General features: G+C 40.2%; 1 protein-coding gene across 2 annotated transcripts in view; it reads right to left on the bottom strand.

Moving 5' to 3' along the window:
- Positions 1 to 12,435, bottom strand: part of IL20RA (interleukin 20 receptor subunit alpha) — a 34,321-nt gene extending 21,886 nt beyond the window's left edge. Inside the window, exon 1 of one of the 2 annotated variants that reach the window (XM_045524601.2) lies at positions 11,986 to 12,435. In XM_045524601.2, the coding sequence (XP_045380557.2) occupies positions 11,986 to 12,139 (154 nt within the window). In that variant the 5' untranslated portion in view covers positions 12,140 to 12,435. The remainder of the gene's footprint in view (positions 1 to 11,985) is intronic. The other variant, XM_010965633.3, reaches the window with a different exon arrangement.
- Positions 12,436 to 14,241: the final 1,806 nt, after the last annotated feature.

Here is a 14,241-nt window from a genome sequence, read left to right as displayed (position 1 = left end):
GGAAGTTTCAAGGAGGAAGTATTTACAAGTGCCTGAGTTTGCTCTGATATCTGGAAGCCATTGTATTTAGCACTGAGAGGGTTTTTCAAGGAATTTCTGTGAAGTACTGAACATAGAGGTCTGATTTCAGTGAACTCAGAGAATAAATTAATTCAGAAATTAAGGAGAATTCAGACTATTCTTTTTGGATGTTTGAAAATAAAGGAAGAAAATGTGCCAATTCAGCTGTAAATCCTGACAGATACTAGGAAGTACAAGTCTGTCACCACTGAATAGAAAAGGGGAGAAAACGAAAAGGAAATAAAGGTGACTCTGAAGTCCCTAAATTTGACTGATGGGCAGTGTTATGAGGATCCAATGACCTCAGCTGCACAGTGTAACATAGTAGCTATGAGCTTCACTGAGGCTACCGAACACTCTAAATGTAGCCAGTCCAAGTTGAGATGTGCTCGGTGAAACCCACGCCGGATTTTCAAGACTTCATATTTCAAGAACTGTAAAAGATCTCATTAATATTTTAATATTAATTACAGATGGAAATAATATTTGGTATATACTGTATTTTTAAAATAAGCAACACAAATTTATTTCTCACAGTTTGGAGGCAAGAAGTCCAAAATCATGGTGCCAACATGATCGCATTCTGGTGAGAGCCCCCTTCCAGTTCGCAGAAGGCTGACTTCTGGTTGTAGGGGGTATACTGTATTGAGTTAAATAAAATGTATTATTACAGTTTAAAAAAATAATGGTTTATGTGAGTAGGTCAGAGAGAAGTTGTAAGAACAAGAATTCTAGAATCACACTGGGGACCTATTCCCTGTTCTACTGCCTACCAGCTGTGTGCCCTGAAGTGAATTATTCAACTTCTGTACTCAATTTCCTCATTTGGAAAGTGAAACAATAATACTATCTGCTTCAGAGACTTGTTGGGATGATTCAGTAAGATTCTTTATCTCGAGTTCCTAGAGTAGTGCCTGGCACAGAGAACGAGCTCAGCGATGGTTAGCTCAGTACTGTCTGCCCTAGTTACCGGTCTCCTTTCACAGCTGAGAAGGTAGAGGCTCAGAGAGGCTGACCAACTTGCCTGTGGTTATCCAGCCATTCTTGGAAGATGCTTGAGCCCAAGTGCTCTGATGACAACAAGGCTCTTTCTACCAGGATACTCACTTACTGCCTTTAGGAAATGGTCCAAAGAGCAGTGTAGTGGGAAGAAGAATGATCACAGTAAAGTTGCATATTACAGATGATTGCTTCTAAGGAGAGATATGAGAAATTCAATGAGGAAAATCTGAGTATTTCTCCTTTGTTGAAGTTTTTCCTGGTGGAAATATACACAGTCACATCATTTATTCAACTCTGATACGGGGCACCTACTAGAAACAGAAACTGATAGCACTAGGCTGCAGCAGAGGCTAGAAACACACAGAAGGCCCTGCTCTCGTGAAGCAGGTATTTTCCGAATCTGGGGCACAATCCATCAACACGTGCTTTCCCTGGCAGGGAAGTGAATGTTTATATGGGTGAGTGATACATAAGTCACACATAAAAAGCATGTTACTTCTTTGTAGCCACACCTCAGTAAGTAATCTATGTGCTTAAACATGTTTCTGAATATTGCTGTTGGTGTTTGGTATCAAGTAGGACTTTAAAATAGAGACTACTTCTTAAAATAAAAACATTGGCGTTTATGCATCAGAAAGAGTGTACACACTCCAAGCAGTTCCTTTAAGAGGGTTTATAATTATTCCCTGGTACTGCTCAGCTCATGCCATTATAGCTACAGTTGTCTTCAGAGGTAGCTTATAAACATGCACAAAATTCCATCTCATTGTTTCAAATAGTCACACTTTGTTTTCGCCCAACATAGCATTTCCCAACTTGATCAACCAAGTTTTTTGGAAGTGGCTTTGAATGCTTTCGAAAACTGAACCCCACCTTCAAGATGAAAGTTTGCCACTTAATGAGTTATTCTGACCAATGTGTGAAACTAGCTGAAACTCTGATAAAAAGAGTTTAGGGAATACATTGTGGGGTTTTTCTCTAAAATGCCTATTTTGAAGATGTCATTATTAATTTGGGTATGTCAGCTCCACTGTCAGAAAATAAGTCCCACTGCCTTATGTCATTTCTTGTATGAATGTCTTCCCTTCCCTTCCCTTTTAGAAATTAGCTTTCTGAGAGTGGAGACATGATTTTCTCCACATTTTGTGATCTCCAAAATGTCTGTCTTTTTTTTTTTTTTTATTGAGTTATGGTCAGTTTACAATGTTGTGTCAATTTCTGGTCAAAGTGTCTATCCAAAGTGAATATCATAGTAACTGTGAAAAAGTAGATTCAAACGTAGGTTGGAGTTTCTACTACTGGATAACTTGTCTCAAAAGGGAAAAGATAAAAACAACAAACAAAAAACAAACAAACAACAACAACAACAACAACAACAAAACAGAGTCAAAGACTTTGGAATCACTAAAGTATTGGAAAGAACAGTTGTTGGGAACTCCAAGTTCAATCAATAGATATTTATTAAATAGCAACATACATCATCATCTTTATTTTTCACATCATTCTCACAACTAGTACCTGTTTTTATCTTCACAGAAGTAATGTAACTCTTCCATTAACATCTCCATCACTTGAAAATTTCAGAGAGAAAATTAACAATATTAAAAATGTGAGAAAAAATTAAGAGAAAAAGTAAGAGAGTCTTAAAAATAATTATTCAGTGGAGATTGGGAAGTAATTATTGAGCAGAGACTTGGAGGTAATTAATAGTATTTACTTCTGTTCATTATTGATTGGGATTTTGAGGCAAATGAGGTTGAAAGTGTAATCTCAATTGCGACCTCAGAGTTTGCAATCAAACAAGATAAAGATAGAAGTGTACAGCAGCCATCAAAAACATTGTCAGAAAGGTGCAATATTTTTCAAAGGGCTAACTCTCATCTCTAGTGACAAGTCAATGCTTCGATGTTTTTAATGGTGACCAGGACTCAGATCAGATCTCTCTGGGGTTGAATTATGACTTGATGAAGCTGTGTAACTAAATGAAGTAAAATGAACAGGGGTCCCATGTACTGCACAGTTCTCCCTGAAGAGCACAGGTCTCCCAGCTCTTTGAGGTGGTTATCCTGCCACAAAGATGTTAAAAAAAAAACCCAACCAAACAAACAAACAAACGAAACACTGGTCAGGATAAAAGCAGAGCAACATTGAAGAAGCCACCCATGAAGAGTTAAAGGCAGTGTGTTGCACTGACAACACTGGAACTTCTCCAGGATCAACTCAGAGAATGGATCAATGAAGACGTTCCTTTTGCCCTTGCTCATTGAAGCTAACACAGCCTTCAAAGGACTGTGTTGATTCAAGAAATGGGAAAGAACACCTAGGACACCAGCCCTGTTAGAAAACCACAGCTGTAATATTTGTGCCTTTTGAGAATTGTGGTTGGGTTCAGTATAGCACCGAGTTGCAGACCACAGCGACTTGTTGAGTCAGTCAGTGACCTCAAGGTCAGGCTGCTCTTCAGCTGCAAAGCTCCTTACTGTCACCTGTTTAGCAATACCACCCTTAGAAAAATCATCCTTTTCATAGGATTTTGCTATTTGTTGTTGGGTTTTGTTTGTTGATTTGTAGTTTTATAAAGAAGGAATGTAGATGTAAAAAAAGAATATCAACTACTTGGTAATTTATAGATAGAATATGCTTAGAGCAGGATTTAGCTTTATTTTCTTGCTAGTATTTTAAATGAAAAATATCTGAATTTATATTGAGCTATAATTATTTTACATAATATGGATGGCATCTTAGCTATGACTATTTGTTGAATTTATATGTTTTTCTCCTAAAAGCATTTGAGGTATTTATTCACAGTAAGACATCTACTTGAACAGCTCATTTTGTTTTTCTAATACATCTCTTCTCCTCAGATAGGGTGAATGTGATAATATAACTAATATAATACAATATAATATATATACCTGCAACTCTCATAAGTCAGTTTAAAGGATCCTTTTTCTAGTAAGTCCTGCCTGACTCCTACATTAGATCAGCTGGCTTGTTCTGTGCTTCTAAAGAAGCTTGGTTTCCTCAAGTCAGGCACTTACACTTTAATGTAATCACCCGAGATTAAAAGCTCCACAAAGAAAGCTTGTTTTCTTGTTTACTTCAATGCCTAAGAACTCCTGATATGTATGGATGAATGACACTGAATAAATGAGTGAATGAATGAATAAATGAAAGGTGCTCAAAAGAAGATTATTTAAAAATCACATCGCATCAAGTTATATTTTAACTTTTGAAAACTCAAAATGAATGTGTGGGGTATGAAGATAATTCTTTTTCATTTTTCTGGTCACCTCAGGTGCCTCGTTCCTCTCAGTTATGTGCTCCTGAGCTGGTGTGCTATTCTATTTTGCACTTAAAAACTATTAGCCAGTTTTAAAAACAACAAGATAGAGCATTCAGTGGACCTTTTACAACATTATAAATTTTAATCTAAAATGGAGGAGGAGGGCTGACTTGGACTCATATGGATGGTTAGCCTTAAGCGTGAAAATGGTCCCTGCTGGAGCAAGAGTGAGGATTTTGCAGTGAAAGTGCCCCTTAGAGAAGCAGAGGCGGGAAGGAGAGGTCTGAGGACAGTGAACTCCTCTGCTGAAGAAATTTAAACTCCACCATCTTTATTACACATCCATTGAAGTTTCTCTCCTTTTTAAAAAAAATGAGGGATGACTGACATATAACGTTACGTTAGTTTCAGGTGTACGCTACAACCTAACGATTTGCTATTTGTATATATTGCAAAATGGCAGCTCTCTCTTATGTTCATGTTACGGAAAGTACAAGAGAAGATTCATCACTGACCCCACTACATTCTCAGGAGAGCCTTCTAAGCACAAGGCTTCTGCAAAAGTTTCCCTTTGGCAGTGGACACAGATAATAATAAACGTGTTGAGGAGGAGAACTCCTACCTGGGGTTGGAAAGGGAGCTTTTCTCCACTTTAGAAGCCAAGCCCATGGGTCCTGCTCACTCTGAGGGTGTGGGAGGTGTTACAAATTCCATTGTGTCTCCTCCAAAGAAATATGTTGAAATCCTAACCTTCAGTGCCTCGTAAAGTAATCTTAATTAGATAGACAGTCTTCAGAGAGATAATCAAGTTAAAAAGAGGTCATTAGGGTGGGCCTCAATCCAATATGACTTATGAAAACAGAAAATTTGGGCCCAAAGAGAGACATGCACAGAGGGAAGGTTATGTGAAGAGACAGAGAACACTGTGAAGGCAGACGACTGGAATGATGATCAGCAAGCCAAGGGAGGCCAAAGACTGCCAGCAACCACCGGATGCTGGGAGAGGGGCATGGGACGGATGCTGCCTTACAGCCCTCAGAGGGAACAAACCCTGCCAACATCTTGGTTTCTGACTTCTAGCATCCAGAACTGTGAGGTAACAAATTTATGTTATTTTAAGCCACCCAGTTTGTGGTACTTTGTTGTGACTGCCTTAGGAAAGCAATCCAGTGAGTTTCTGTTGCTTGCTTGCTTCTATCTTTCCTCAAAAATGAACACAATGTTTACTGAAAGAGAAAACTGAATGCTTTAAGGGCTGCTGAATCACCTGACAGTAAAGATGAGGGGACTGATGTAGGAGAAAAAAAAAAATACCTGCAGAAGTTGAAAAGGAGGAAATTTAACTGGAGGAAGTAATATAAACAAATGCTTTAATGAGGAGGATGCAGTTGCCGAGGTATCTCAAAGCACAAAAATATGAATGTGACTCTATGGGATGGAACTTTGGATGAAAGCACCCATGTTGAGAATCAAGAAGTATAAAAAAAACTTGCTGAAAAATCTGCATAGGATAAGGTATGCCCGTTCTCTGTGCCTGGGGGTAGAGGTGATTCAGCAGAGCATAGAATGATTGAAGGTGCTGCGGGGAAGCCATTCTGGCGGCTCAACATTTAGTGCAGTGACCACCACACTCAACAAACAAGACTAATTTTGAATAGATAATATTTGTAATCAATAAAACTGCTTTTCCAGAAGTCTCCTTAATTGCGCTGTACAGAAAGGTGCATTCAGAGAACTGTGGCTCCCTCCTCATTCCTGCTGCCTTGTTGCTATACCACACCACCGCCTTCAGGCAGCTAATCTCCTCAGCTGCTCTCTAGGGAGCAACTACTGCCTTTCCCGAATCTGTTCTATTGGAAGCTGAATAAATAGTTACGGGCAGAAGCACACATTCTGAAGAGTGAGGCTGGTGATACCTAGAGCCACATTCTTGGATCTCAAATATACGATGCTCTCCGGACATGGGGATGGGCTTCAAGGTGATAAATGAGGAGGCCTTGCAGATGTACAAGAAATCACTTCCTGTCTGCTCCAAAGGCAATGGGAGAAAAGCTGGAAAAGGAGAAAAGACTGTTTGATGAAAAGAACATTTGAGCAGGCAAATCCTGCCTTAGCTGCTGTAGAGAACCCAGAGGTAGACCTGGTTCTACATATAATATATTTAAAACCAGGTGTTTAAAACCATGGTAGGTTGCAGTAAAATTTGGAAATGATTTAGCCTGGAAATGAATTTGGCTGGAATGATCAGGACCTACCTTTAAGGACTGCTGATTTGTAAAGCAGAAAAGAACTATTATGTTAAGTGAATAAAAGCAAAGTGCAAAAGAGAATCTCTTGTATGCTATGTTTCGTGTAAGAAAGAAAGGGGATAGGAGAATATACATGTGTATCTGTTCATTGGTGCAAAAGAAATATAGGAAGGATAAACCAGAAACTAAGGAGACTGGTTACCTATGGGGGTGGTGTGGACTAGGGACCAGGTCATAGGACAAGGATGGGGCAACCCCTCTCTGTGTGTACTGTTTTGTATAGCTCTGATTCTTAAACCACAGTAATGTCTCACATACCCTTCAAACACCTCCAAATCAACAGCTAAAACCAACTAGCATATGGGGAACCCAACTGAAATACAAATAGCAACGAATGAACCTAACCTTGTTACAAATGGGTAACATAACCACAGTAAAGGTGGTGACGGAAAAGTGGTCTAATCTAAGTAACTTTGGTCGACAATATCTTGACTGGATGGAGAGTCCTTAAAAAAATCCTAGAAGTAGAGTTACCACATGATCCAGCAATCCCACTCCTGGGCATATATCCGAAGAAAATTCTAATTTGAAAAGACACATGCACCCCAATGTTTTCACAGCAGCACTATATACAATAGCCAAGACATGGAAGCAACCTAATGTCCATCAACAGATGAATGGATAAAGATGTGGTATATGTACATATATAGACATCGGAACACTACTCAGCCATAAAACGAATAAAATAATGTTATTTTGCAGCAACATGGATGGACCTAGAGATTACCACACTAAGTAAAGTAAGTGAGATAGAGAAAGACAAATACATATGATATCAATTACATGTGGAATTTAAAAAATGATACAAATAAAATTATTTACAAAACAGAAGGACTCACAGACAAAGAAAACAAATGTATGGTCACCAAAGGGGAAAGAAGTGGGGAGGGATAAATTAGGAGTTTGGGATTAGCAGATAACACACTACTATATATAAAATAAGTAAACAACAAGGTCCTACTGTGTAGTGTAGGGAGCTATATGCAATATCTTGTAATAACATATAGTAAAAAAGAATATGAAAAAGAATATGTATGTATAACTGAATCACCATGCTATACACTGGAGACTAACACAACACTGTAAATCAACTATACTTCAGTAAAAAATAAAATAAAATAAAAATGAAATTAATTTGAAATAATAGTAAAAAACAAACAAGTAAACAAAACCCATATCTTGACTGGGTATTACAAAGCTAAATACCAAAGAGCTGTATGTAAGTGCTATAATCTAGTTGGTAAATGTGCTTCTTACAGGAGCACGGATATAGTTTCGAAACTACTTTACTAGAAATTAACAAATAAGTAAATCTATTACAGAAAACGATATGAGTTTCTCACTGTTGGAGAAAGAAGCTACAAATAAAGGAAGGAGAGAATGACCTCTGTGCTGTTGGGCTGGAATCAGAGGTATCAGCGTAAGCACATCGTCTTCTGTATGTATAGACACACAGATACAGATACAGAAATACAGATGTGCGTGGATGACCGGGTTAGTATATATACTTATGACTCCTGGCTCTGGCTGCTGAGAGAGCCAAAAAACAACATTCATTCCTGTGGCAGTGATCGTGCCTGGCAACATGGGTCTTAGTTTCTAAATCTTGTTCTCCAGTAGAAGGAGCTAGAGTTCCTTGAGGAAATGGTTGACTCCAACCACGTGGAAGGGAAGATATAAGATGAACCTGGAACATTTTGTGGTGCTACAAAGTCATGTGCTCAGAAAGAATAGGGTTTGTCGAAAGGACACAGGAGCCAAACCAAAAGAGATTTTAATGGCAGAAGATGGAACAATTTGAGCAACAAAATGAATAACGATAGTTTAGATTATAACTAAAACAATAAAGTAAATATTTGTGAGTCCATATTGATATATTTAAACAATGGAATAAATAAATGACTAGGGGAGAAAGGACAGCACTTCCTTGCAACAGAATTCCAATTAACAGATGGAGAAGGGAAGAATGAAATTAAAAAAAATCACCATTAGGTTTAATAGCTGTTACAGTCAGTATCCACTGATGGATACTAAAATTAGTGGATGTAAATTTGAGGAGAAACAGGATATCATCATGCTCTCAGAGTATCTCCCCACAAGATGGTTATTAATCAGAAAGTGAAAAATAATAATTATACAGTAAGAAATCATGTACACACCACCTTAATCAAGTTGTCAAAGTTAACACCTCTAGGAAGAAGACATACTGATGTCATAAATCTTTTGATATGAGGCAAATCGATTGGGAAGGACAACATAATCTGTGTGGTATTCCTGCCCCAAAGGAATAATCTCACTCCAATCATGAGGAGACATCAAATGAACCCACACAGAGAGGCAGTCTAAGGAGGAAGTGACCAGAACTCTTAGGAAGTGTCAAAGACACGAAAACAAAAAAAGGCTGGGGAAACATCACCGATTGGAGGTGAGGATGGTGACACAGCAGCTAAATGTAATGGGGATCCTGGATTGATCCTGGAACAGAAAAAGGACGTTAGTGGAAAAAGTAGTGAAATGGAGCAAGGTCTATAGTCAGTATTATACCAATGTTAATTTCCTGCTTCTGAATATTGCACAATGGTTATGTAAGACATTAAAATTAAGAGAAATTGGGTAAGGGGTTTATGAGAACTCTACGATTTCTACTGCTTTTCTGTAAGTCTCAAATTCATTCAAAATTAAAAGTTAAAAAGAAGAAAAAAAAAGAATACACAAATTTAGCATGGTTTCTGCCTAGAAAGGCAGTATACAAAAATCAATTTTATTTCTACATATAAGAAACAAACAATTTAAAAGTGAAATAAAAATGCTAGTTAAATAACAAAAACAAAACAAAACAAAAAAGAAGAAAATAAGGAAGAAAATTTAATTCATTCACTGGAATCGTTTGTGTGTGTGTGTGTGAAGTATGTCCTGCAGTAATTTCTCAGTGAAATAAAATACCCAATGCTGTTGTGTTTATATAAAAGAAGAGACACTTCGGCGCCCGGCTAGCTCAGTCGGTAGAGCATTAGACTCTCAAAGAAGAGACACTTCAACAAATACCCTCCCTGTGTTAATATATTAGTTCTAACAAGCAGAAATGTAATATTTAGACTGCATTCGAAAGCTCCAAAGCTAAAGTTAGTCTCATTTGTTTATAAACGTAATAAACTCTATTTTTTTCCCTCTTTGGGGATTTTGGGACGCTCTCCTTGAGGGAGGTGAGATGCCAAGTTTGAACAGGAGTTAGTCTGATATGGAGTGGGTAGGTACATTCTAGCACAAAGAACTGCAAGTATGAAGGTCTTGAGATGCAAAACGATTTGGCTTGCTCTAGGAACTGGAAAAAAGCCAGTATGGAGGAATTAAGTGGTGTGAGGAAAGACTGGAGGGACAGGCAGGAGTGGGCCACAGAGGAGAACTATTCTATGAGCAGTAGAAGCCTCTTGAAGGGCTAAGGAGAGGAGCTACATGACCTTGGGAAGTCATCGTCTCCCATCTCTCTTATTGGCTGTAAATTTCGTTTATATTATGATGTCCACAGTTCTTTATCTTCACTGAGGAATAAGACACGGGAATGGGCCAACAGGGCCAAGTTTGATAAGCCTTAGGTGAGAGACTTCCTGGTGAAACTTCTGTCCCTGGAGAATTTAGAGAGAAGGTGCAGGGGTGTGTCTCTCCTGACTTGAGGGAATGGCATAGATGTCCTGAATCCCTTTAAGAGTTTACTTAAAATGAAATACCAAGAACTTTCCTAAATGTTGTTGCCACGTTAAGTTTTTCATTTTTTTCTCTTACTTTCTGGATGTTTGATATTGTACAGCCCGTTCCATACACAGAGTTGTGTGACTTTGGATTCCTGCACTAAAAAAAAAGTTCAAAAATTAAAGAATTTACCTACCCGAGAGTGGCAATGTCATGTAACTCTTAGAAAGGTGACATTACTCTGCAGATACTGTGCAGATCCATCAAGATAGAATCACTCTCTAGTAAGAAGCAGGTATGGTATCCAGGTAACCACATATCCCTTCTGCCCTTCTCCACCCTAGCAACCCTGAGGATGCCTGGAGGCCTAGGAGAGGACAGGGAAGCTGTAAGAAGAGCTAAGAAAGTACTGGGGTGTGGGTCAGAAAAGAGTTTCTTCTGTTTTTTTTTTTTCCCCTCCTCAATTTTGCTTTGAAGCCAAGAATATTATAACCTTTTAATGTCAGCCTCCCAACCCAATGAAGGAGCAAGCTTTATTTCTCTTTGATTAAAAACAGAAGCAAGCAAATTCATATTTGTTAGTGGAGGATCAATATCTGCATAAGTCAGGGGTAGTGGCTTCCCCTTCAGTTTACCTAGGAATATTTATCACAAGACAAAAGAACTACAATTTCTGGTAAATTTAGGATTTAGAAGAGACACGTTTTTGTGTATAATATCTATGGTTCAAAAATCTCCCCAAGATCTATATGCACACTTTTGAAAAGACCTTTGTAACTATATTGAACTTTCATAACTTGTTCTTTGGCTACTAAGGACACTAAAGTTTCATGGACAACTTTCTTCCTGCATCCACTGCCATTCAGTTCTGGGTTGAAAACACAGAAGCCTGGACCAAGTCAGTACGAAGTACTGTATTTTACGAAGTTTTGTTGTTTTTAATTTAAACAAGGGAGGGTCTCAGATATCTTGCTTTAAAAAAAAATCTTTATCTCATACACCAGAAGTGAAAGAAAACGGAAGTCAGGTTAATGAATCATTCTGGTTTACTGGATTCCAGTTGGCAGAGGGTTGAAACTTAAAAACAAAACCAGAAAAACTTCAGTACTTTAAGCCATAGATCAGTTAAAAGTGTTGTTATTTTCGAAAAACCTAAGAGCACCTATCTGTACGTGGTCAAAAGTACAAAGGGAAAAAGGACGTGCCCAGGAAAAGGGATCTTACTTTAGAAACACTGCTCCTTTCTAGCTCCAGTTCCCTGTGAGCCCACTCTTTCGGGGAGTCTGGTTTATTAAAGCGCAGACATCGCCTTTTGAAAGGCTGTTGGTCGGCGTGGCCGCGGCTGCGCTGGCGGGAGCCCGCGACGTGCAAACGCGGTGCGCAAAGTCACGGTCAGCGACCGCACGCCACGAGCTGTGGGTACCAGAGGAGGGACCGTTTCCACACTTCCGCAACCCCCGCAAGGAAAAGCGTGAAACGCGAATTCTGGGAACTTGACCCTGAACCAGGCGTGCGCGAGGCGGCGGCGAGTTATCTCCCCGCGCTTCGCGCTCCTGGTGCGGGAAAGCGAAACCCGGAGGCGGGCGGGATCGACCCAGGCGGAGCTGGGCTGTCGGCGGGGCTCGGGCGCGACCCTCCTACCTGCCCGTCCCGACGGCGCGGCCACCAGCAGCAGCAGTGGCGGCAGCAGCAGCAGCAGCAGCAGCAGCGGCAGCAGCAGCGGCGGCAGGGTCGGGAGGCGGGGCGCTGGGGCCCCTCTGGCCGCTACCCAAGCTGGAAATCGGGGGGCGCACATGGGCAGCAGGACTGGGTCACATCTTCGCGGGCGGCTGGCAAAGTCGGACGCCCCTCGGGCCCCTGGCGCTGGGAGCGCGGCCTCCCCTCGGCGCCCTGGGCCCCAGCTCCGGCTGCGCGCCGCGCTCCAGTCGGCGGGGCGCCCGGGGAGGCGGTGCCGCGGCCGCGCCCCACCCGCGTCCCGCAGCAGCCCGAGCTGGATGCCAGGCCAGGGGAGGGCCCCGCGACTTCTAGTCCCAGCCACGCAGGCTCGCAGCTCTGAGAATCCATGAGACTTTCCACCGCTCCAACCAACGAGGTCACTCCTGCAGGGAGAAACTTCCTCCCGTAGAGAGAGAGAGACGTGCACATTGAAAAATGATTCTGGGCTTTAGGCCTGATGGTCATTTCTGTAAATGTTTGAAATGTCAGAGTTCAGTGCCAGAAGAATGACATGGATATTTATTTCTCAACACATTGTCAGGCACTCTGACATCCATTGTATTTGATTCCATTTAATCCTAACCACCTGCAATTAGGCATTGTTCCATTACATAGATGAAGAAAGGGAGGCTCAGAAAGTCGAATGAAGTCCCCCAAGCCTGTGAGCAGTGGCGTGAGGATTTCCACAAAGACTCGATTCTAGGTCCCAGCTCTTTGTAATGGGAGGGCAGAGGTTGAAATTAAGAAAAGTATCAAGAAAATCTGAGAGCCAGTTTCAGTTCTGGTCCTTGAGAGGGAGTTGAAACGGTGAGGCACAGCTTGAAAATAGAGAAATGAACGATCTACCTCAGATGTGTTCCCTCTCTTTCCCTTACAAATACCTGTTTTCAAATGGCAGATAAAGAGAAATGACTCCAAAATTAGATCAAATAACTTTATTTGAAAGAAAAAAAATAGAATCTTAATTAATTGGGAAAAAAGAAGTCTTTTTTGTGGGAGGGTGGGCAGGATTTTCAGAGTCTCCTAAACATGCTACTTTCTTTTCCCCAGAAAGACTTGGAAACAGAGAATGAATCCAGGTCAGGTTATCCGATTTAGCTGGGACTCAGTTTTGTGAAGGACTCTGCAAACCACATTTCTTGTTTGTCAGCTGGGTCCTTCAGAGTCCAGCAGTAGGGGGCGCTGGAGGAATGCCGAAAACTCGAGGAGAAAAGGGACTTGCTGCTTCCTATTTGCTGTTCTAGTGAGCAATGTCCAGTAGGGTCTCTTCACCTTGGCAGGAGCAGCGGGTTCTAGTTCTAGTTTCCTGCGTCTTCCTGTACTCCCAGAATCAGCCTCATTGTCTCCTCTCCCAGAGATACCCGCGATGGTCTCGCTGTGCCCCATTCTCAGAGGTTCCAGTTTTCCTGGGTTCTTCCAGAATATAACCCCTGTGTCTTCTCTTTGTTCCTTCAGCAACGGCTGGTAATTGCTTCCTGTAGCTACTTTCTCTGTCTTAGTCTCAGAATCCCTTTTTTAATTTCTTAGTTCTCCAGTGTCTGTTTAACCAATTCCTCACAGCAAGTTCTTTCTGTTAAAATAACTAGTGTGTTTTTTGTTTTCCTGGCTGGGTGCTTACTGATTCTGTTCAGAGTTTAGGAAGGACTGAATATTTTAGGAAGGACTTATCAGTACATCATCAGCATTATCTTGAGTTGCCGTTTTTCTTACTGTCAGTTATATTACTTTGAAAAGTTAGGGGTTGGGGATTAATAGACATGCATTACTATATATAAAATAAATAAACAACAAAGACCTACTGTATAGCACAGGGAACTACATTCAATTTCTTGTAATAACGTATAATGGGAAAGAATCTGAAAAGAAAAAAATATGTATGTATATGTATAAATGAATCACTTTGCTGTGCACCTGAAACTAACATTTAAAATAAAAATAAATAAATAAAATCAATTACAGTTCAATAAAAAAGTAAAAATAAAATCACAGCACCATTGGCAGCAACACAGATGGACCTAGAGAACATTATACTAAGTGATGTAAGTCAGACAAAGACAAATATTATATATTACTTATATGTGAAATCTAATAAATAATACAAATGAATCTATATACAAAAGAGAAACAGACGCACAGACATAGAGAACAAACTTATGGTTACCAAAGGGGGAAAGGACAAGA

Source organism: Camelus bactrianus, chromosome 8 (genome assembly GCF_048773025.1).
Source record: "Camelus bactrianus isolate YW-2024 breed Bactrian camel chromosome 8, ASM4877302v1, whole genome shotgun sequence".
NCBI classification, from domain to species: Eukaryota; Metazoa; Chordata; class Mammalia; order Artiodactyla; family Camelidae; genus Camelus; species Camelus bactrianus.
Note: the sequence above shows the minus strand (reverse complement) of the source record. Positions and strands in the feature narration are given on the sequence as shown.